Below are 23,619 nucleotides of genomic sequence, written 5' to 3'. Positions count from 1 at the left end.
CAGCCTGGTCACACGTAGACACAGAGAATTCTTTATGCCTCTTTATTCCTAATTTTGTCTGCACTTATAAAACCAGACTGGAGACGCAGGCCTGAGAAAACTTTCTCCCCCACCCCCAAGCTCAGCCAGGGTCTGAAAGGTTTGCTCCTTATAGAGGGGACTCTGGGGGTGGGGATGGGACAGGGGGAATTGGGAGCTGGGCCAGGCCTGCTGGGCCATCCGCTCCCCCTGCCTCCATGGAGTGGGCCTGGAGAGGGGCAGGAAGTAGGAGAAGCCCAGCAGTCCCAACTCCTGGGAGCCCGCCCTCTCCTGCTGACAATCTAGGGCTGGGACCCTGGCTGTCACTGAATCACCCACCCCCATAACCCCACCCATCTTCTATATCTGTACTCCACCCCCACCCTGTCCTCCCTAAATATATACAAATGTACAGAGGGTTCCACCCCTTCTGGGGTTGGCCACTTCCTCCACCTCCCTCTCTTCTCCCCTCTCCTCCACAGGGGGCCATGGTCTGCTCTCCAGCTCTCCCCAGGCACCAACCTTGGGAGGGGGTATGGACAAGAAGGACCCTTGTGCGAAGCAGCTGGCGCCAGGGTCGGTGAGAACAGGAACTGAGTGTCTTCCCAGTGAGCACCACCCTCTCCCCGTCAGCCTTGGGCTGCCCACAGGCCTTCTGTCCTGGGAGCAGGAGGAGACTATTTTGGGGATCCAGGGAGGAGTCCCAGATGCCTTGGTCCTTTTAGACACAGCACCATCCTAGCAAGCGAAGTCTTCAAAGAGGCCTCCTGCAGGGCCGTGTGGGTGGTGGTGGTTGGGGAGCAGGTTGCTGGCTCCCCCACCTTCAGCCCGGCCCCGGCTCAGACAGGGACTCTGCAAGGTGAAGAGGGAGAGTTCAAACCATGCCCCCAAGCGTCACACAGCCAGCCTTTCCCTGTCTCCTGTGGCAGAGGCTCCAAGGGAGCCCAGGGACCCCTCTCAGGCTGGCACAGAAACCATGAGGGTGCTCCGTCCTGGGAGAAGGCGCTGGCTGCATCCTCTCAGGGCTCATCCTCACCTGCTCCTTCAGCTCCTGCAGCCCCAGGGTGGAGATGCCCCCAGAGGAGGTCCGCAGGGGGGTCTTGGGACGACGCCACACCCTCTTCAGTCGGTCCCAGGACACCTTGGGGTTCAGGGTGAGGGGACAGTTGTGGGCTCGGGAAACTTGGTAGAGGAGAAGGGCAGTAATGAAGCGGGGGAAGAAATATCCTGGCATCTCTCCCTGGTATTGGTAGAGGAGAAGGGCAGACTAGCCAGGTTCACCTTATAGCACTTGCTACCCAGCAAACCCCAACTAGGACTCCCAACCGTCTTCCCCCACCCCCTTCTCCTGACTTCTCAGCAACTTCAGGCCTTCTAGTCAGTCAGGGGACCCTGGCAAAAAACCAGAGCTTGACTTCCCGGCAGCCGGCTCCACCAGGAAGCCCACATTCCCCTCTGCTTTTCCCGCAGGCCCCTCCTCTCCTCCGCCAGCTGTGTGGTGGCCCCCGACAGGCCCCTTCCTTGCCTCATAGATGTAGTCGAGGATCTCCAGCAGTGTGAGGATGCTGGCCCCGATGAACAGGCCCATCTGTCCGCCAAGGTCTCCTGGGGATCATGAAAGCGGGTCAGAGGGAGCAGGCCCAGCTGACCCATGCCCATGGACTCTGAGCCAGGTCTCACCCAACAGGGCTGACAAGCCATAGGCTGCTCGCTGTTCCATGGCCTCGGAGGTCAGTGCTTCAAAAAAGACATCTAGGACCAGGAAGTTCTCCCTGCAGAGGCAGGAAGCAGAGTGTCCATGTGGGATCACCTTCCAAGGTGGTGGCTGGCAGGGACATCCCAGGTCCAGCAGATGCTGCTCTGAGACCCCTTGTGCAGGGAAGCTGGTGACTACCCTCAGACACCCCAAGGCAGTGAGGGGAGGCAGTTCCAGATACATGTGAGCTTCACACTTCGAGGGTTATCAAAAGGCCTGGGAGAGCAAGAAAGCCTGGGCCTGCAGATTCCCGCCTGTCTTCTCCTCCAAAGCAGCAAAGAGTGTTCATGTTGCCTCATCCCTATCCCTCTCTAGAACCTTCAGTGGCTCCCTATTGCCCAACAGTCCACTCCAAAATTCCTCTTCCACACTTCCAAGACTGCCCACGATCTGTTGCACTGCGCCTTCTTATTAATCTGCTTTCTTACCTGCTTCTGGTCCCCCTCCTACTCAGGCCAATCTCCGCACCACCACACAGTTCTCTAATTGAGATGCCACCCCTCTCTCCTCCTTTCTCTTCCTCTCACAGACCCAGGCTCCTCAGAGGCCCAGCTCATGCCTACCCTGCTTCCCTACCCCATGCCCATTAATCTCTCCTGGGGCCTGAGAAGCATACCACACCCTCACACATGGGCTCATCCACAAATTGTGGCATGGGTTTTGTATCATAATCATCTGTCTTCACAGGACCCAGCACCGGGCCTGGCACCCAGAGGATGCTCAGCATTTGTAGACTGGCTGCTGGGTGCCAGACCCAGTGTTCAGTGTGGCTCCTCCTCATTCCTCTCCCAGTCCTTCCAGTTTCTCTCCCTCAGCACAGCATTCACTCAGCATGCATTTAACAGCCCCAGGTTGCTGAGGAAGAAAACACATAAACGGAGGGTTCTAAAACAATGGGTGCATGCAGTGACAGAGATAGGGTGCTATGGCAGCTCAAATGAAAGGCATGTGGACCAACAAGGACTTCCCCGGAGGTGGAGACAAAGGATGTGACTTGGAGGATGGGTGGGGGTTAGTTAGAAGAAAAGGACTGAAAGCATTCCTGGCAGAAGGCTCATTATTAACAAAGATGCAGCCTACTCCCCGTCTCCATCATGCACCAGGTGTGAAGGTGGCTTCCACCACACACACATGCACACACGAACACACACGTGCACACACATACCGTATGTAGGTCTCATTGCGGTTGTACTTCCTGGCCAGGTACCGGGCTGAACCCCTGTTGGGGATCCTGACCATGGAGATTTCTTTCCCGTAGCGGGTCAGGTTGCAGGGAGTAGGACAGAAACATGGGCCCTCGGAGCCCCCACCCAGGGAGTCTGCAACACAGAGGCACCAACTGCAGTGGGGGTGGGGGGTGGCCCAAAGGCCCACCAGCTGCAGAGGCTGTCCTGAGGCAGCCATGCTCACACTAAGGGCTTTTACTGGCCAGCACTGGCATTGCCTAGAGAGCACTGGATGGGGGCGAGGGGGAGGTCCCTTCCTGGACCAGCTTCAGGCTACCCAACAAAGCAGATGAAGACAAAGCTCCCGGCACCCTCCCACAGGCTTGTCCCTCTGTCCCCAGCTCCCTGGGCAGCAGGGAGGGGGTCCTCATGGCTCAGAGCTCATCAAACACATGAGGCCTCGGACACACAAAGGACTTGGAGAGGACGCTGGGATGAATGGGTGGATGGATGGGTGGATGGATGGAAGGACAGACGGAGAGACAAGAGAACAAGCGGATGGACAGGTTTGTATGCTTAGTAAGCTGGGTTTTCTCTGTTCACACTTTCAGATCCACTCTCCATTCTCTGTCTTTCACTGTGCCCACGGGGCTGAGCTCTGCTAAATGCATCGCCTGACTCCCTCATCCCCTGGCTTTGGGTTGGGAGGCCCCAGCAGGGTCAGAAGGCCAGGAGGGGAGAGATACCAGGGTATTTCTTTCCCTGCTTCCTTACTGCCAGGCCATAGTTAGCAGGACCTTCATTCCTCCTCTTGTGACCACAGCTCCTGCCCATCAGCCTTCTCTGTGAGTTCCAGGGGGCTCCCCTCCTGCACCCATCCAGGCCTGGGGGAGGAAAGCCTGCTGGCGTTGCTAGTTCTATGAAGTCTCACCATCCCTTGTGGTTTACTTATCCCTGCTCACACACCTGTTCCTTCACTAGACATCCTTCACCCACCCCTCTGACTGCCACAGTTGGTGAGTGGGACAGGGAAGGCCTCAATGCGATTCTACTGCCTCAGCAACTCAAGCCTGTCACTTCTCTCCTCTCCTGGCCGCATCATCTGGGTTATTGCCAGGCTCTTCCGACTCACCCTGCTTCTAGTCTCACTCCGCACCTATCCATTTCCCACATGTAATCAGAGTCACCTTCCTAAAATCAGATAGTATTCTTGCCTTGCCTTAAGCCATTGTTGGCTTCCCAGAGCCTCCTCTATTCTTCCCCACCCCCTCCGCTGTGCTTTGCCCTCCAGCCACACTGATCTTTCAGTGCCCCAGACATACGCTTTCTCTGGCCACAAGGTCTTTAGCATGTGCTCTTCTTGCTGTCTAGAACATGTCCCCTTTTCACCTGGGTGACTCTGACGTACCTTCAAGTCCCAGTCTCTGTCCCTTCCTCTAAGAAGCTCCTCTGCCTTCCCAGATGCATGCCCCTCCCTGGGGCCTTGTAGAATCTCTGAGGTTCCCCTACCCAAGGACTAACACACTGTGTCTTGATGCCTATCCACAGCCTTGCTGGCAGTGAGCTCTGCAAGAGCAGGGCTCTTGTTCCCATGCACACACCAGCACAGGCTGTAAATGTCTGTAGAATGGATGAATGAATGAATGAATGAATGAATGATGAATGAAGTGCAGGTCAGACAGGACCTATGGACAGATGGGGCCTGCCTTACCCACACTGGGAGCCAGCAATGCATTTTTCCTTACACCAAGAAAGGAGTCATTTCACTTCCCCAGAGAGGCAAGCTCATTCTGAACCAAACCTAGAAGTTTGAGTTCTCTGCAACCCCTCACCCAGCTGCCTCCACTTACCCAAATGTTCACACCTGCAAAGGTCTTCAGACCCCTGGAGGTATGGGATAAGGCTCAACCCCCAGGAAGAACCCCCAGGAAGAGACTGGGAGGAGGAGAGCCAAGGTTGTTAGGTGAAGGGTAGACAGAGAGGTGAAGAGGAGGGTGATGGAGAGGCAGGAAAGGGAGCAGGCAGCACGGACCCAGTGTGTGGTCGGCACACTCAATGTAGATATTTGGTGGGCAGATGGTCTCATTGCCTGAAAGGAGAGAAGATTATTCCTGGAGTCTACGGTTCCATCCCCTCTGTCCCACCCCATTCCCAAATGTGGGCACACTTGTGCATGCACACACACATGCACACACATGCCCAAGGTGTACATGTTTGCACATGCACACACAGGCATGAATGTATACATGCTCAAGCATATAAGCATGTAAATGTACACATGCATATAGACATACAAACATATGCACACTTGTGTGCACGCATATGCACACACATTTACATACATGGATTGAAACACGTGCACACAACCCCCAGAAGTACACAGGTATATATGTACATGGTCATATGTATGTATAAATACATGTCATCTATGTGCATATGTTAAAACATGCATAAAATCCCAAACACTCACATGGGTATAGACATGCACACATGTTGCACACATGCACCTGCCCGTGCACATGAGCAGTCCTCTGCCCCTGGAGGTTCTGGAGCCTGGCAGGGTGGCACAGAGGGTCGGCAGGGTGGTGGGTGCCCACCTGGCATGTGCACCATTCGGCAGTGGCAGCGCTGAAGCACGGCCTCCTTTTCACAGCGCAGCCGGCAGGCAGACACACTGTAGGCCGAGTAACCCTGAAGCTCAGGCTCCCTGAGCCCGCTCTCCGCCCGGCAGTTGCCCCAGGGCTGGGGCAGATAGGTCAGCTGCAGAGGTGGGCATGATGGGGTCATGCCCAGGAGTACCATCTGGCCCTCCAGTGCCCACAGCCCCAGCAAAGTCCATGGGTGGACTGGTGGGCTGTGAGCTGGGAGGGCAGGTCTGGTCAGCATCCCCTCTAAGCCCAAAGGCCCAGCCCCGGGCCCAACCCAGTGCCCAGCTGGAGGTGATCACCCGCTGTTCCTGGCAGGACACGAAGGTCTGGAAGCCTGGGGACACGCCGAAGCCCAGCTGGTGGATGTAGGGTGGCTCCTCCTGGCTGTGGATCTGCACACGGATGCCGGCCTCAAACGATGTCTCATCTGCACAGTGGAGAGGGGACCTTTGGAAAGCCATCCCGGCAGCTGGCCCCGGCCAGAGTCCCCAGGGCGGCCCTGTCCCTTTCCCGCCTGCGTACTTGTCTCTCTCCAGATGGGCAGGTACTCCTCCTGCTGGATGTCCAGCATGATCTCCAGGCCACTGCCCATGCCCCCAGCCCGGCTGGGAAGGGAGCTCTGCGGGTCTGCATTGAAAGTATAACACTTCCCATAGCGAGTATAGACCTGCAGGGGGAAGAGAAGAGAAGGGGAGGTGGAAGGAGAGCTAACACTCCTTAGGTTTCCCTGCACCCCCTTCCCTGCCTGGGCAGCCCTGTCCCATATTCCAGGAATCAGTCTACAGCTCAGCCTCTCCCCTGAGCTCCATCTTTTCTGCTGACATCCTCCCTTAGATGATTGAAGGCATCCCTAGCTTAACAAATCAATAGCAGAATTCTTGACATCTTCCCAAATCCTGCCCCACCCCCCCACCGCCACCATTATCCTTCTCTGAGTGAAGGGCCCCACTATCTACCGAATTTCTCAAGTCAGAATCCCTGGAACCTCCCTTTCCCTCACCAGCAACTGTCGTGGGCAATTCTACGTCTGAAATCTATTTAGAATTCATCCACTTTCCTTCCACATTGTGTCCCCCTTTCACCACCATCGCCCACCTGGCCACAGTGGGCCTCTAACTGCTTTCCCCTGGCCCATCCTTGCCTCTGCCTCCAGGCCGTTCACACAGTAGCCAGAGTGCTCCTTCCACCCAAGTCGCCTGTCAGCTTAGAGCCCAACAACGGCTTTCCATTCCCTGCAGAACAAAGCCCGACCCCTTCCCTCGCCTGAAAGTCTGCGTGTGATGTGACCCTTGCCTACCTCTCCTGCCACTCTGCCCCCGGCTCTCTGACAAATTCAACCTCATGGTGCGCCTTCCTTCCTCAGACCTTTGCTCACTGGGGTCCCTCCCCTGGAATGCCTCCCCCTCCCATTTTGGCAGGGCTAGCTGTTCACCTCTTAAACCTCAGCTTAAGCGTCTTTCCTCACCACACACTCATATACCACTCACGTGCACAGTTCCACCTCCACCATCAATCAACATGTTGGTGGATTTGCTCAAAGTACTTATCAACACCTGAGATGATCTTGTTTATCTGTTTGTCTCTTAGTTCAATGTCTAACTCTCCCCCACCAATAGACTGCACCTGCCCCAGTGCGGGGGGTGGGGGTGGAGAGGGACACAAAGGACTCTTTTTTAAAAAATATTTTTTTATTGATTTCAGAAAGGAGGGGAGAGGGAGAGAGACAGAAATGTCAATGATAAGAGAGAATCATTGATCAGCTGCCTCCTGCATGCCCCACACTGGGGACCGAGCCTGCAACCCAGGCATATGTCCTGACTGGGAATCCAACCGTGACCTCCTGGAGTCCACCGCAGCCATTCAGCCACACTGGCTGGGCAAGAACTGTTTAATAAGCAGTTACTGCAGCGCTGAACAAAGCCCATCTTCTAACTCTGCAGAGAGTTCTCCAGCATAGGCACCAGATGGCACTAGCGCCCTGGGGATGGAAGTTGAGGCTCCGCTGGGGACCGAGCTGTGGTGGGAATTTATTCAGCAGCTGGGGTGGGGAGGAGATTGAGGGAGAGGTGGATGCAAGTCCTCCCCCGCCCCCCGCCCTGCCCGCCTCACTGCACAGAGCCCCTGTGTCAAACCCATCACAGGCAGCACCTTCCCTGGGGGCCAGGGGTCAGCGCACTCAATCACTCTCTCTCACTCCGCCTCCCCTCTCCTTGGGAACATTGCTACACTGGCAAAACTGGGAAGAAGGCATGAGGCATGTAAGGGAAAAGATATCCTAAATGCCTCAGAGGGAGGGTGTAGAAGGGAGAGGGGTTGGGTTGAGAGCAGTGGGAATGAGGATCTGGTTGTGGGACAGTGTTAGGTCTCCCATCCTCACTAGGTGAATCGCCTTGCTGATCCTCCCCTCTCACACCATTCTTCCATCATCCTAATACGCTGCCTCAGGTTCCTAAAACAAAACAAGCGCCACGCATTTACAAAACAGGGCCACATGCACTGCTGCCCCATTTCACCCACTCAGCAACCTGGTATCAGGCCGGTTGAATTAGCCAGATTATTACAGACAGGAAACCGCAGCTCAGAGAGGTGATGGGATTTGCTCAAGGCTCACACAGCTCATCAGTGGGAGGAGTGTAATTCATCTAGATGTGGGTGCCCGCCCCCCGCCCCCCCAGTCTACTCTCAGCCCTTGTTTCCGCCCCATTCCGCTGACATGTGACCCAACACCCATCCCCTTTTCTCTATTCTCTATACCCTCCTGACTCTTTCCTCTCCAGATCTGCTGCCGCTCAATTCCTCACTTCCTCGCCTGTCCCTCCCCTCCTCCTTCTGCACCTCGCTATCTTCTGGGTTCCAGTTCTTGACTCTGTCTGTGTCACCCCTGGCCAACTGCCTGCCATGTGTCCTTCTGTGGGGCAGCAGTGGACATCGCTGGCAGTTCCAGAGCCTCTCTCTGGCCCGGGCACTGTGCTAAATGGGTAGCATATGCTTTCCAATTGCATCCTCACAACCACCCTGTCCAACAGGTGAGGAAAACGAGGCTTGGAGAGGTGAGCTGATCTGCCGAAATCTCCAAGATCAGTGCTTCTCAAACTTCAATGTGTCGATGTGCACACAGAGCACCTGGGGATCTTGGTAAATGAGGATTCTGATTGTGTTGAATGTGTTAGGGGGCAGGACTGAGATTCTGCATTTCTAACCACCTGCTGGTTGCACTTTGAGGTGAAGAGGAAGAGTCCAGCTAGACCAGTGATGGCGAACCTATGAACTCATTTTTTTGGTTGATTTTTCTTTGTTAAATGGCATTTAAATATATAAAATAAATATCAAAAATATAAGTCTTTGTTTTACTATGGTTGCAAATATCAAAAAATTTCTATATGTGACACGGCACCAGAATTAAGTTAGGGTTTTTCAAAATGCTGACACACCGAGCTCAAAAGGTTCGCCATCACTGAGCTAGACTAACACTCTCACCAGAGAGAGGGGCGCCCTGAAGGGGGCTGGGTGCAAGCTATCTGGGCCCCCCCAGTGGTGTGGGAAAGGCAGAAGGGAATATATAAGCATTCGCCCCAAATTTTAAAGCACCCACCCTCTTCCTATTCCAGGCCAAGATGTTGGAATCAGCTTTTGCTGACGCAGCCAGTTTTAAGTATACGCTCCAGTTGAGAGGCTAAACAAGGCATGAGCTGCATGGGGACCAGGGTAGTAAACTGCTCACTCGTGTCTCCCAGCATGCTGCACCACCTCGGCAGAGCCCTGACTGCTGGCTACTCGTGGTCTTCCCACATCTCAGCCTCATCCGTGGGACTATGGACTGTCTGAGGCCAGGAGCCCCACTTGACCATCTTGGCATCCCCAGAGCCCAGTGCAATTTGCAGAAGGAGACATGAGATGGAGGGAAGGAGTGCAGAGTGAACACTATCAAACAGCCCCACTTAGTACCAGGTCCTGCGCTACGTGCCTTTGATCTATTTTCTCCTTTGAGCTGCCAAGGTAAATATTACCTCCACTTAACGATGAGGAATCTTAGAGAGGGACAGTGACCTGGCTAAGGACATACAGCAAGTAAATGACAGCAGAGATTCAAACAGAACTGAGCCTGATGCCAAAACAGAATGCTTATAAAACACCTGGTAGTGTTTAGCAAATGAACGACTCAGGTAGGTTTGGGCCAACCTCTCTACCTGATACCTCCAACAGGTACACACAGACACACGGCGCATGACCCTGAGCTCAACCCTGTGCGGGGCCAAGCCCATCGGCGAGGCTTTGGCTCTGATGGCTTTGGAGGGGAGTGGTTATCTGGCACCCCTGCCTCAAGTTGGCTGTGCAGAGTGGGTGTGACAAAGGGAGAGGGGTAGAAGGACTCTGAGTCTGATGTGTATACTTTGCAGGAAATGGACAGGCCAGACTGGCAGGGCCAGGCCACCTGCACGGCCTGGGTCAGGCCCGACTGCTGCGCAGAGCAGAACGTTGCTCTGGAGACGGCCCCTGGGTCAGGCAGGCAGCGCAGGTGGAGCCGCCAGCTCCTAAGTGGCAGAACATTTGTGGCAGCACAACCACCGTCTCTTCCATGGAGACGGCACGGCCACTCAGGCACATGGTCCCACTGCTGGCCACTGCTCTCTCCCCCTGGACAGGCCTGAAAGGAGGGCATGTGCACAGGAGCTGAGAGTCTAGGGCTCAGCCATGGGAAGGGGCAGAATGTGACTCGATGGGTCAGGGGCTATCTCCAGATCACCCACCACCAGCCCTCTGCCTCTGTGTGCCAAGCCAGCTCAGCCAGGTTCGGTGAGCCTGAGAGGGGGCGGTGAAGGATTGAGAAAAGACAGACAAGAGAAAAAAGCTGGGTCTCGGTGGGACGCTGTTCTCTCTGATGGAGAGCTAGCGACAACGCCTATAAGCCATGTCTTTATTTTATAGCCAGATTCCACGAGGCAAAGTAAGGGCGTGGTCACAACGTTCTCGTGGGTTTCAAATCTACTCAGTTACATGCACCTGAACTCTATCAAGCCCACCTCACTCAGCCACGTGGGACCACAGGTTTGGGCCATAGGTTCAAGCTTACACCTATAGCCTTTGGCTATAATTGTGCTGGGACGGCTTTGCCCTCCAAGCTGGGACTTGCACGTGGCTTTGCCACGAGAGGACGGTCCCCTCCCATTAGTCTGAGGCTTGAACCTGTCCAAACATTGTGGCTGCTCTCCACACCTCTGGACCCTGTCCCCATGCCAGACCCCACCCCCTCCCTCCAAAGACCCTCCTCTCCTCTGCCCTTCCTTGCTCTCTGCCTTAGTTCCCAGGTCCACCCTCCTGGCCCTAGGCTGAGCACATGGCCTCCCAGAGCCCTCTGGCCCTAGGCTGGACAGCTGAGACTCTGTCTGCGCTGCATGCAGACCTTGGGCTCTTTACCACCTTCCTTCTGGCTAGCCTCTACCTGTCACTCCCGGATCACCCCCCTGTAGTGTTAGCCTGGACCAGCTCTGGGTCGGTCTGTCTCCCTGGCCTCTGTCCCCTGATCTGTCTGTCTCTCAAGTCCCTCCTCCTGGCCTGTCTGTTCTCAGCCTCTAGTCCATCTGGCCTGTTTTTCTGTCCCTTGCCTTTTGTTGGCCTGTCCATCCCCTGGCCTCTGTCTTTCCCTCCCATTGGTCTGGCTACCACCACCCCGCCCCCACCACCTGGCACCCTGTTCCTTTGCTGTCTATATCTCTATCTTATTTGCTTTCCTCCTTTCCTCTCTATCGCTTAGTCCTGCTGTCCAGTGTCTGCTTCTTGTGTTCCTCTGAGACTTACCTGGGCCTGAGGCTGCTCCCCGCTCAAGCCAGGAATCCCTCCCTAGGTGTGCTCCCCTTCTTCACCTGACCCTCTCTCCAGGTCTGCCCCAGCCCATGATCAGGGGTTGGGAGAGATGTAAGCGGCTTTTCTCAGCCCCCTGACTTCCGTCTATCCACAGCTTCCATTTCCCCTGGCTGGCTTGGCTGTGTTTTCTCCCATCCCTCCCCATCCCCTCATCCTCCCGGCAGTCACAGAGACCATGGGGTTAACAGGCAATTAGCAAGTCCAGGGCTCAGAGCTGCGAGGGAGAGGGCCCAGCCTCCAGGAGATAAGAAGCAGCCAGGAGCAGCCGAGGCTGGGCTAATCCCGGAGCTAATCTGCAGCCTGGGCTTTATCTCTGCTGCCTTTTGGGCACCTGCCTCTGCCAAGGCCCTGGCACAACACCCCCCATTTTCCATGGCAGCTTCATTTCCTCCAGAATTCCATCAGCCCTCTGCTGCTGCAGTCCAGCCTCTTGCTAGTACTTAGGCCCCTGGGGTCATTGCCCTTCAGCCTGCAGTGCCCTGGGGTCCAGTGGAAGGGGGTGCACCTGCATATACCCTGGATTGTGACTAGCACCCCCAGGTCCGAGAGCTCCCAGCCCAGTTTTACTCAGGGGTGGCACAAGCGTCCAGGTTCGAAGCCTCCTTCTCTATGCTCACCAGGGGCAGAGGAAGAAAGATGGCACCAACTCAAAAAACCTGGGGTGTCTGCACGGGGGTGGGGGTTGGGGTGGACTTGGAAGTCACTCAGTCCAAATCCTCGCTGTACAAAGGCCAAAACAGAAGCCTAGAGACGCAAGGTGCTTATCTAAGGACACACAGAAAAAAGGGGGGCAAGTTCAGAATGAGAACCCAGTCCCCCCACCCAGGGGCCCCAGCTTCCTCCACTAACCGCAGTCACCCCCGGGGAGTCAGGAGAGCCTGGTCCCAGCTCCAGCTCCACCACTGACAGCCTGTGTAAGCTGGGTTAGTAAAGTGATTTATTGACTTCTTTGGACCTCAGTTTCCTCATCTGTCAAGTGAGGACAGAAATTCCTGCTTGATTTATTTCACAGGGTGGTTGTAAGTCTCAAAATAGACGATATATATGAAAGCCATTTGCAAAGCGAAATCATATACATGATGCCTCAATATTAGTATAATAAGAGTGCTGTAGAGACCAATAAGAACCAAAGTGGGGCAGAGATCAACCATTGCATATGGTGCCAGGAATGGAGCCACATAAGTTCATAACTTAGGGGCAGGGCACAAATCTTGAAGCCTGACAAACAGGGTTCAAATCCTGACTGCCGCCAACCTGGAACGAACAACCTAGGTTTGTGGTTTCACCTCTCTGAGCCTCGGATTTCTCATCTGTACAGGGGAATAGGATTCCTCCTCCCAAGATTAGTCAGGAGGATTAGAGATCAGTTCAGAGTGATACATAGTAGGTGCTCAAGAAAAGGGGGAGCTTTTTTGGGCAACAGCACTTCCTGCCAAAATGGTGCAGCAACTTTGATCTTTTATCCCCCCACCCCCACCCCCCACCCCTCACAGGGCCTCATGCACCTTGGCAAAGGCTCTCTCTGCATTTTGGGAGAGACAGCGCTTTCATAGAGGCCAGAGCGAGACCCCCAGGCTCTGAGCTCGGGCTCCCCCACAAGATGGGAAGCAATACCGAGGGCACAGGCCAGAGGCCCAATGTGGTTCACACGTGGGACCTGCCCTTATTGTCTATAGGATTTGGACGCAGTCATTTTAACCTCTTGCATCCTCCATTTCTCTTCTGGTAAAATGTAAGTAAAAAATAGACACCCTTCAGAGGTACTGCGAGGGAGGAAACAATGTACATAAATAAGAGCCACAGCTAACATTTATTTAGCCTCACTCTGTGCCTAGCACAGTCCTAAGTGCTTTGTTAACTCCTTAATCCTCACAAAAACCCTGAACTGGAGGTCTCTAATCATTTGCACTTTACAGGCAAGAAAGGAAGCCCAGAGAAGGTAAGGAGCCTGCCAGGTCACGCAAATGTCGTGGGGCTGCGGACCGGGCAGTCTGCTGCTGAGTCTGTGCTCACAGCCACTGTGCGATGAGATACACCTGGCCTCGCACCAACAAACAGTAGGTGCTTAAGAAACAGTGTGTTCTAACAACACGTATTAGTCCAACACTTGAGCCTGTACGGTGTGTCAGGTGCTGTGCTTGGTACTGGGGATGATCCAGAGAACAAAACAGACAGCCTCTGCCCTGAAGGAGTTTGCTGTCCGGCTGCAGAGACATTCATTCATTCAGAAGGTGTTTACTGAGCACTTACACTCTGAGCCAGGTGCAAAGCAGTGGGCAACAAACGACAGACCATTACTAGCAGTGACTGGTGCTATGATGGGAGCTGGTACCACTTCTCTGACAGTGGAACCGGGGTTCAACTGAGTGGGAGAGTGAAGCTCCTCAGAGCAAGCCCAATCGCCCACCCAGAAAGGGCATCAGACCGTGCCAGAGTCAGACAGAGGAGAATACCCACTCCCCAAGCAGGCCTGGCCCCTCCCTTACCACAGGGCCAGCACAGTCCCCCAGCCCTCACCCCCACGGCCCCCCAAGTGCTTTTCACGGTGACTTCCTCCAGAGGTGGAAGTGCTGTGGGTTAGGAGGAAATGGGCGCAGCGGGGTCTGTTCACATCTAAATGTGGGAGCGGGGGGAAGAAAAGTAGGAGCCGGGTCTAAGCCCTGACTCAGGCTGAGGCTGAGCTGGAGCTCGGAGCCCCAGAGAGCTTGGGGCCGGGCGAGAAATCCTGGCCCCAGGCCAGCGCGCGTTTCCACCGGAGAGGAGCGCTCAGGCCTGCCAGGCGCAGGGAGACGGCCAAACCTATTCCCAGGTAACCGTTGCCTAGGCCTTAAACCCTAAAACGTCAACTTTCCAGGCGGGAATATTTTTAATTTGTAACGAGGTCTTTCCCCGACATTCCCGCCCCTCGAAGCAAAGTTATGCGTTAGAGTTTTGCTTACACCGTGGAGCACACATCCCCAGGCCCCCTCCCCCGCCAACCACCCCCACCCCCACCCCCAACCCCCGCTCCGACCCGGCGGGAGTTCAGGAGCCCAGACTGAGAGGTGGCAGTGGTAGTGGCCGTGGCGACTGCGGCGGGTGGGAGGGTGTACGCCACTCAGGGCCCCACTGTCCCCACCGCCCCCCCAATCCCACAGACACCCTGGGGACCAGACCTGGCCAACCCGCCCCAGAGAGCCGCACCCAGCGCCGCGCGCTCCTCGCCGCCCCTCCTCTCTCCCGCGGGGCAGGCATCCATCACCGCGCCCGAGCGCCCTCCCTCCCGTCTCCTCCGGGCTCCTCGGCTCTCCTCCCTGGGTTTGCCTCATTTGCATTCCCGCGGCTGCCGGCTCCTCGGCAAAGTGACCTCCGCGCACAGCGGCGCCAGAGGCTTCCACTGCGGAGGGAGCCACCGCCGCCCCCCGCCTGCCCCGGGGAGGGGCGAGGGGCGAGGGGCGCGAGCCTGGACGGCGGTGCGGGGGCCGGGGAGAGGATGCTGCAGAGTCGGGCCCGGCTGGCGGGCCTGGGAGCGGCGGGAAAGGCCTGGTGCGGAGGGGCGCAGAGGGACTCGGGAGGGATTTGAACCCTCGACCTCGGTCCCCAGCGGGCGGGAATGGGACTTGGAGGGCAGCGCCTGGCCAGCAAAGCTGCGCCCCAGAAACGGAACCTCTGCTTGGAACCTGGGGTTCCCCGACACCCCGTTTCCCTCCCCCTATGTACACCCACTGGAGAGGGGCCGACCGTACAGGGCAGTCGCCCACGGGTCCCCAGCCCTCGCGGGGCCGCCCAGCCCCCGGCCTGCCCCCCTGGCCCGCCGAGCCGCCGCCGCCCCTCCCCCCGCTTGGTATTTACACCTTTCACACATTTGTAAGCTATTATCCTGTCCACGCTTAGTCACCGCTGAGCCAAGCGCCACGGATTTAGCTCCTTTAATCTTTCCTCCTAAATCAATCCTCCATTTCCCCTTAATCATCCGGTGGCTCCTCTCTGAACTCTCGCTGCTGCCTGGGCTGCTGCAGCCCAGGCCTGTCTCTCTGGAACGGCTCCCCCTCCAACCCAAACCGATGTCCCAAGGGCGCGGTGAACATTTAGGGGTGGGGGGATCTTCAGCGCTGCCAGCCTCTGGCCTGGGAGCCACGGTAAGAAGTGTAGACACCCTCTACTCCTCTGGAAAACAGAGCCCTCTGAACCCTCCTTTCTCTCCCTCCCTCCTCCACCTCCTGCCTTCCCACCCTCATTCATCTGAGACGGTTCCAAGACCCCAAGCCGGCACCATGATTTGCAAAAAATAATAACCCAAAATTCTGCCTTCGGGCTTCTTGTCCATGGTTCTGGCTGTCCCCTCCCCAGCTGCTTTAAGGAGGTGGCATTGCTGGGAGAGCCTGGCAGGGCAGGGAAACACTGATAACTCACCGGCCTGAGGCTGCCCTCTCCTCCCCCACCAGGGTGGCTGTCCAACTCTCCTGACCACCCTTAGTCTGCACCGGCGTTCACTCCCTGCCCTCTGCCCAGGGGTCTCAACCTGCGCAACCCTGAGGTTCTGGTGCTCCCACCTCCCTGCCCCCCATTCCTGATCCTGCCCCAGCCTGGGCTGAGCAGAGGCAACCCTGCCGCCAGCCACGAGAGGGAGCAGATTCCTCCGGGAAGCAGAAGGGCAGGGGTGGGAGTCCAGGAAGAAGTACGGGTAGGGGCGGAGAGGGGGACGTGGGGGCCATTTCTTCAAATGCTAATCAGCATCTTCCGGCAGTGCCGCGAGACGCTGAGCTGATAATGAGCCCAGCTCGGGGCTGATTCCTGATTAATGAAGAGGCCACAGGGCTGCTGAGTGGGGCCGGGTGGGGCACGTCCTTCATAGCCCTCCCGCTGCCCTTGCAGACCAGTCCTCTGTAACAGTAACAGCCCCTGTCCTTGGCTGCTCCACCAACTCCACTCAAATCCCTCGCTGCCGTCTCCACGGGCCAATGAGAAGCAGCCAGACTGAGAGCGCCCCCTCCAGGAGGGCCTGGAGGCAGCAGCCAGTAGCAGGGCGGAAGATGAGGGCTAATACACTGGGTTTCTGCAATCTGTGAGTTGTAGGTAGACCTCAGAGTATTATTTTTTTAATCAGGAAAAATTTTATTAAAACAATCAAGGCTCGCCCTAGCTGGTTTGGCTCAGTGGATTGAGCGTGGGCCTGCGGACTGAAGGGTCCCGGGTTCGATTCCGGTCAGGGGCGCATGCCCGAGTTGTGGGCTGGATCCCCAGTGTGGGGCTGCAGGGGGCAGCTGATCAGTGATTCTCTCTCGTCATTGATGTTTCTATCTCTCTCTTTCCCTCTCACTTCCTCTCTGAAATCAATCAAATATATTTTAAATAATAATAAAAATAAATAAATAAAATAATCAAGGCTCAGGGCTTCTCTGGACAAATTGGAAGAGGTTTCCAGTTCTCCTCAGACCCCACCCTTCCCAATTGCATGCCCTTCTAGACCTAACCTGCCTGGCTCCTGAAGGCAGGACCAATCCTGAACTTAGATGTTGAATTAAATGTTCTCAAGTTTCATGCCTCAGGAGAAAATAGACCAGAGAGGACAGAGGGCTAGGGGGTGGGGATGAGAGGTAAGCTCATCTGGTAGGAAGAGCCCTGAACCAACCTCAGTGAATACCCCCTCCCTGCCTCAGGCCCTTGGAGCCAGTGGCCAAGTATGGAGTGGGATATGTGTGAAGTGGCCCCTCTCACACAGAGGGTAGGGGGCAGAGATGGTCAACATGGGCCTCACCACACCAGGAAGGGAACAGGCTCAGGAGGAAGCTTGGACAGAAGGCAGCGGTTTGCTAAGGGGCCTCGAACTGGGGGCCAGGAAGCCAGAGAATGATAGAGGGCTTGCATGTTGCTCTCCTTGCCTCGTAGCTGTCCTGGTGGCAGCTGGGGTGGAGCTGGGAGAGGAGGGAGAAGGACAGGGAGGGGGACTGCCCAGCTGGAAGAGGCCTTGTCTAATTGTGCCTGATTAGTAGAGAGGAAGAGAACAGGGCGAGTGATTAATAGTCTCGGCAGTCACCAGCATGTGCAGAAGGAGGGGTGGAAGGGGGAGGGAAGCCAGAGCCCAGAGGGAACGGAGACAGTGAAGCGCCCACAGGTCCCTGGTCACCTGCCGCTCTAGGGGCTGCCTGGACCCCACAGAGAGGGGCAGTGTCCTACCCCTGTCTCCTCAAGGACTCTCCTTCTCCCCTGTGCCTCAATTTTCCAGACAATAGAATGGGAGAGAAAAGACCACGGCCACATCCTGCACCTGGGAAGAAAGGTGCACTGCTCACGTGGTGTTTCCAAACACCTTGATGTCCCCATACACAGGCTCTATCCTCAGCTCAGCCTGGGACCTCAGCCCAGAGATTGGATGCCAGGCTTCCGATCACAGCCCGCAGCTGTCATCTTACGTCCTTTGATACCAGTTGGCGCTCCCAGCCCCACCCAATCGGGCCCTCTGAACCTCGTTCCCAGGACCAGAGCTGCTCTGTCCAATACTGCAGCCACGAGCCACATGAGGCTATTTGAATGGAACATTCATTTTCTCTGTCACACTAATCACATTTCAGATGCTCAATAGCCAGGGAGGCTAGTGACGACCATGTGGGGCAGCACATTTCTGTCACCACAGGAGTCCTGTGGGAGAGCGGTGATCTCCAGTGTGTGCTCACGCTCCTGCACCTGTGCTCGGGTGCATGAATGTTTGGGAGGCTGGCTAGCATGGGAATGCTCTAGTAGGGGAGAGGGGAGTGCGGGCCTCAGGGAGAGAAAGGAGGGAAGGCTAGGTGAAGGAGTAGCGAAGATGCCAGTGTCTGGGTCAGAACACGGCAGGCAGTGCTGGGAACAGTCAGGTTAAAGAGAGCCAGGAGTTGGGTGGCGGCATTTTAACAGCTGACACTCCCAGAGTGCACACTAGGAGCCTGCCAGGCAGTGTGCTAAGCCACCTCTTGAATCCTCACCGCCACCCACATTTTTTAGGTTCGAATATTCTATTGAATGGCTACGGAATCTGATGCTGAGGGAAGCTTTTTTGACTCCTCCAAGGGCACACAGCTTAAAGGGTAGAGCTGAGGTTCGAATCCACATGGTCTGGCTCCAGAACCCACACACTTGACTGCCATACCGTGCAGTCCCCAGCTGAGAGGAGATGCTGAATCTTAGAGTCATCCTTGCATTTTACAGCTAAAGAAATGACGCCTAGGAAGAAAGAGTGATTTCTGCCTTCTAGTAAGTGGGCAGGCTGAGAGCAAGCCGCAGTGGGGAAAGTGTAGATGGGGCTTGGAGCATTGGGGCGGGGGACCAGATGGCGGAAGGAATCAGGGAGGAAGGGGAGAATATAGGTGGTGGTGAAATTAGGAGGTGGAGGTGGGAGCGGCTTGGTAGGAGACCGAGTAAGGAGAGGGAAGGGGAAGAGGAGAAGAGCCAGGTGGGCTAGGTGGAGGGCAGCATGGGCGAAGAGGCCAGAGTATCCTCACCATCCAGGAGCCATCTTCTCTCTCCCCCCCTTCCCCTTTCTCCTCTCCAAACCTCATCCAGACCAGCGTGGCTCATTCTTTAAACCTTCCCAGTTCTCTTTGGCCCAGAGTAGCCTCCCTCTCTGAACTCAGGCTCTTACCATCCAGGTACCTAGTTTGGCAATTAATCCTGGCACCTCATGACACCGCTTGGTGTGCATGGCTGGTTAACGCTTGCGTGGCTGGTTAAGCTTTTGAGTGGCCCTGTCCCCGTTCCACCACAGGACTGGAGGCTGCTTGAGGACAGGGACTGGGCAGTAGGGCTTCCCTTCTTTGTTCTCCTCGCAGTACCTGGCAGGGAGCCTGACCCAGGGTGGTGCTCAGAACACCCTGTTGATTAACTGAGTAAGTACTGATTGGGAGTCAGCGAGGGGATATCAGAAAGCGTGGGGGTGGGGTTGGGGGGGAAGCAATTGCAGTGGTAACAGAAGCCAGAGCAGCAGCTTAGGGGACTGGGGGAGGGTGCATTACCCGGAGTAAAAATAGGCTGGAAAATGTGACATTTATTAACTTGGATTCCGGAGGAAAGGTCACAGCAGAGTGGGGAGTGGAAAGAAGGAAACAGGAAAAGCAACACAAAACACACAACAGCCCCTTCCTTACCCAAAGCATGTCGCTGTCACCGGCCATCTCACCACTCACACCCTGGCCATTTCTCCACCAACCGTCCCTGTACCCATCTCCCCACCATCGACCCCAAATCTCTATCATGGCTCCATGTTCTCACCACAGTTCATAATGGACCTCATGCCCTCATCAGAGACCCCATGCCACTTCTCCCATCTTGCCACAGCAATACGCCCCAGCTTCCTCAATGCCATAGTTCATGAACCCCCATCACAACCCATAATCCCAGACCCTGTGAATTTGCAGCAGCCTCAGCCCTAGAATGCCAGGTCCAAAGGAGAGTTACACTCAGCAGATGGGAGAAGGGGTCCAGGCAGAGGTATGGGGTCTAAGCTGGGTGGGGGAGAGGGGGAGCATGATCCAAAGAGAAATTCCTTCCCCTCGATGCTTGCTTTGCCCCTCTGCCCCTCATCGTCCTGCCGCAGCCCCAGAGCTGAGACCCACACACTTGTACTATCCTCCTCTCCCCAGCCCCAGCGCACACAAGGGCCTGTGGGAGATCCAGCTTCATCTCTCTGGGGCATCCCCAGGATTCAGACTCGCCAGCCTTGAGCAGGGGACTCCCTCTTCCCGTATCCTCTGGCACCTGCTCCTCTCCTGAAGGCCAGGCAGGAACCCCCTGCCTCCCTCACCTTGCTTCCCCATCCCTCCATCTCTTCCTCCCTTTCCCTCCTGCCAGGGTTTCATCACCCTTCCCCTTCCCTTTCCACCCCAGCCAGGGCCAGGACACAAACTCCAGCTCAGGGACACAAAGCACCCATTGATTTCTGCCCCAACAGCACCTGCTAAGACCGGGCTCTGTCCCCCCACCTCAGACGGGTGAGTTACCACATAGAAGAGCCCCACGGATCTGAAAGTCCGCATTCACACTGCACTCCCCACCTCTTCTGGGGGACACTCAAGCGCTGGCTTTGGGAGCAGTGACTTTCTCATAAAAGAGGTTTGTAGCAGGATGGCAGGTCAGTGCCCTGACTCCTGTCCCAGCACACCCCTCTCCCTCTGCCCCTCCCCCATTCCTACCCAATGGCAGGAGGACCCCGAGGCTGCAGGAGGGAGGCAGGCACCTAGTGGGAGCATGTTTCCTGGTGATACTGAGGCAGTGAGTGAGTGAGAGCCTGGGTAGGGGTGGCCCGTACATAAGGAGGGAAAGTCCCCCATCTCTTGGGCTGGCCCTGGAGGCTGGGCTGAAGTGGGTACCATGTTGACAACACATATGTGCATAGGCGTCTGGGCAGTGGTAACACGCATGAAAACACTCACATACACAATGCTGGGAGTCAGCTGGACTGGGACAGGCATCCCAGGCACCAGGAATAATAGATAACCCCTGACTGGGTGAATGGAGCACTGACAGACAGATGGCATGCAAGACCCCCACATTCACATACATGGTGAGAGATGGCAACAGCAGTCCCCACATGGGGAGCAGGGTTGAGAGATGGGGGGTGTCACAAGAGGGCATGGCATCTACTGCGTGACCCCGTGATCCTTGGCAGCTAAGTAAGAGCTGGGATGTGTGCACAGAGCTATGTAGCTCTCTAGCTGTGTGGGTGTGCAGGTGTGCACGTGAGTGTAATGGCAGGGACACTGAATGTGTGTGACAGGGAGTGTGCAGGAAACTGTGTCCCGGAGCCATGGGTGTGTGTGTGTGTGTGTGTGTGTGTGTGTGTGTGTGTGTGTGCTGGGCAGCAGTGAGGGTGAGCCATGCACACAAGAGTGAATGAGTGATTCTCAGTGTCAGAGCCAGAGCCGGGCAAGGGAGCAGCAGCAACCAGGAAACGGAGGGAGGGACTGGAACGCGGGAGAAGCTGGAGGGGCAGCATGAAAGAGGGATGTGTGAGGGAGTCTGTGAAAGGGGGTGTGTGTGAGAGACAGAGACAGAAGAGACACTGACACCCAGTGTACACGAAGATCCTCTCCATCCAGCCCGCCGGCCGGGCCAGCTCCCCAGGAGGCAGTTGGAGGCCCTCCCTTGCTGGAACCCCCCACACCACCTCTCCCCTTCACCCTCATTAGGTGAGGAGAAGAACCCAGAAGCCGCAGAAGAAAAGTGGGGTCAGTTGGCCCTGCCGTGGTGTGGTGCATTCCTTCCCTGCAAGCTGACCAGCTTTGGGGCTCCTGGGCCCCTCCAGGACCCCCAGCCCCAGACCTGGGCACTGCAGTGGCAGCAAAGCCAAGAGGAGGAGCAGCAGCAGCGCCAGGGTAAGCCCCTGGGTGTCCCCAGCTCCATGGCTGGGGAGCCAGAGGGAAACACCAGGCTTGGGGGAGACTCGAGGCCAGCCTCTGGTGGCGGAAGGAAGGAAAACCCCGCTGAGGATGCCCCCACGCACCACCACCACCCTCCGGCCACCCCGGGCCAGGCGGGCCAGCTGGCAGGACTCACCACAGAGAAGTTGCTGGCGGAGCAGTGATGCCCACTGAAGTTGCAGCTCTTGAGCATGTCGGCAAGCTGGTGGCCAGTGCGGTTGAGGATGTCTACCATGTCAGGCTCCGGGTAGCGTAGACCGGCGGCTCGGTGCCCGTCCCGGTCTTTGGGGGGCAGCCCTGTCAGATTGGCCAGGTGGAAGATGTCAGCGTCGCTGAGTGCCGAATGCCGGAAGCGGTTGATGTTGCAGAGGGTGACAGCCGGGAAGCCCGCCACTGGGGCTGGGGCAGCGGGGTCCATTGCCACCAGGTGAGGCCAGGCCAGGTAGCCCCGGGCCAGGCCTGCCGCCTGGTACAGGAAGGCGGTCAGCGAGGTGAATAGAGCCAGTGCCCACAGGGTTCTACGAAGTCCATGGGGGCCTGGGCCACAGGCCCGGCCCAGCCCGTGCAGAGTGCTCTTGCTGGCAAAGGTGGCCAGGTCCCGGGGCGCTGCTGCCCCCCGCGCAGCCCCCAAAAGGCTCTGCTCATCCCCTGCCTCCTTCTCCTTGGGTTTCGCATCCTCCTCTGCAAATTTGATTTTGCACACAATCTCGATCGGCATCTGTCCCCGGCTGCTGGAACTGGCCAGAGCCTCCCTGCCCCTGTCCCTCCCTGGCCAGCAGCCCCCGGTGCCCTCCGGAGTGTCGGTGGTGGCAGCGGCTGTTCTTCTAAACTCAGGGCAAGCTGGAGGAGGACGGGGACAGGGTGGGGGCCCGAGGTGGGGGAGTCACTCCCACTCCCAGCAGCTCCGCAGCCCTGGTGCTGCCTCTGCCGCTGCCGCCTCTGCCGCCGCTTGTCTCTCTCCTCGATCGTCTCCTTGTGGCTTCCCTTATCAGCACCAGCACAGCTGTCAGCCCCTGCGTGTGTCCCTGCGAGCAAGCGAGTGAGCTGCTCCGCCACGCCGCGCAGCCCCAGCCGCTCCGCTCAGCATGTGCTCCGGAGCCCACCCCGTGCTTAATAATTCAGGACATGTCAACAGCGTTTCACCGGCGGCACGGGCGGCAGGAGCCAGGCCAGGGGAGGGGGCAGCCCCCCAGCCCAGGACAGGGATCCCAGGTCTCTGCCGGAGACCTCGTCGAGCTGCCCCACAAACTCTTGCTATACCCTGGCCACTCGTGGGGTCCTCTGATGGCCCCACTCCCAGGCCACCCAAGGAAGAGTGCTGCACCCAGAGTCCTCAGCTCATTCTGCCACTTCTCTGGACCACACCCCAGGAGGGTCAGCCAACTCCGTCTCCCAGCTCCTGGCCTCCCTGACTCCTGACTCCAGCATCCAGCCACCACCTGACCCCACTCCCACCCCCCACCCCCCCCCACCCCCGCTCACAGTGGCTTCTAGAAACTCCTTGGGAGAGCCACTTGTTTGAATGGGGGGGGGGGGCAGAGGCAGAGGAGGGCAGGATAGACAGACAAGGGGACAACATGAGGCCACCAAGATTCTTGGCTTCCTTAGAGCTTTGCCCCAGACTTCCACACTGACCATACTCTGCCCCCTCTGGGACGCTGGCCACCCCTCCCCCACTTTCTCCCGCCCCCACCCCAACTCAGTCACTCCTATGTCTGGGACAGAGGGCACCCTGGCTGGCTTGTACATCTATGGCCACTTTGCTTCCCCAAATTTCTAGCCACAACCAGGCTGGGGGT

General features: G+C 56.9%; 1 protein-coding gene across 1 annotated transcript; it reads right to left on the bottom strand.

Moving 5' to 3' along the window:
• Nucleotides 1–445: 445 nt before the first annotated feature.
• Nucleotides 446–23,358, bottom strand: ASIC4 (acid sensing ion channel subunit family member 4). The gene is made up of 10 exons (XM_059703291.1): nucleotides 21,957–23,358; nucleotides 6,111–6,255; nucleotides 5,888–6,015; nucleotides 5,538–5,700; nucleotides 4,973–5,029; nucleotides 2,940–3,093; nucleotides 1,699–1,790; nucleotides 1,544–1,623; nucleotides 1,055–1,159; nucleotides 446–870 (listed from the first exon to the last, which is right to left on the bottom strand). The coding sequence occupies exons 1-10, from the start codon at nucleotides 22,536–22,538 to the stop codon at nucleotides 757–759; spliced, it is 1,620 nt and encodes a 539-aa protein (XP_059559274.1). The 5' UTR covers nucleotides 22,539–23,358; the 3' UTR covers nucleotides 446–756.
• Between the last annotated feature and the right edge of the window lie 261 nt (nucleotides 23,359–23,619).

Source organism: Myotis daubentonii, chromosome 7 (genome assembly GCF_963259705.1).
Source record: "Myotis daubentonii chromosome 7, mMyoDau2.1, whole genome shotgun sequence".
Classification (NCBI taxonomy): Eukaryota; Metazoa; Chordata; class Mammalia; order Chiroptera; family Vespertilionidae; genus Myotis; species Myotis daubentonii.
Note: the sequence above shows the minus strand (reverse complement) of the source record. Positions and strands in the feature narration are given on the sequence as shown.

Coding starts and splice junctions, on each gene's coding strand:
- ASIC4 (XM_059703291.1), bottom strand. CDS start 22,538: ATGCCGATCGAGATTGTGTGCAAAATCAAATTTGCAGAGGAGGATGCG. Junction 6,256..21,956: donor CCGCCAGCAACTTCTCTGTG/GTGAGTCCTGCC, acceptor TTCCCCCTGCAG/GTCTATACTCGCTATGGGAA. Junction 3,094..4,972: donor GTGTGCCGACCACACACTGG/GTCCGTGCTGCC, acceptor TCTGTGTTGCAG/ACTCCCTGGGTGGGGGCTCC.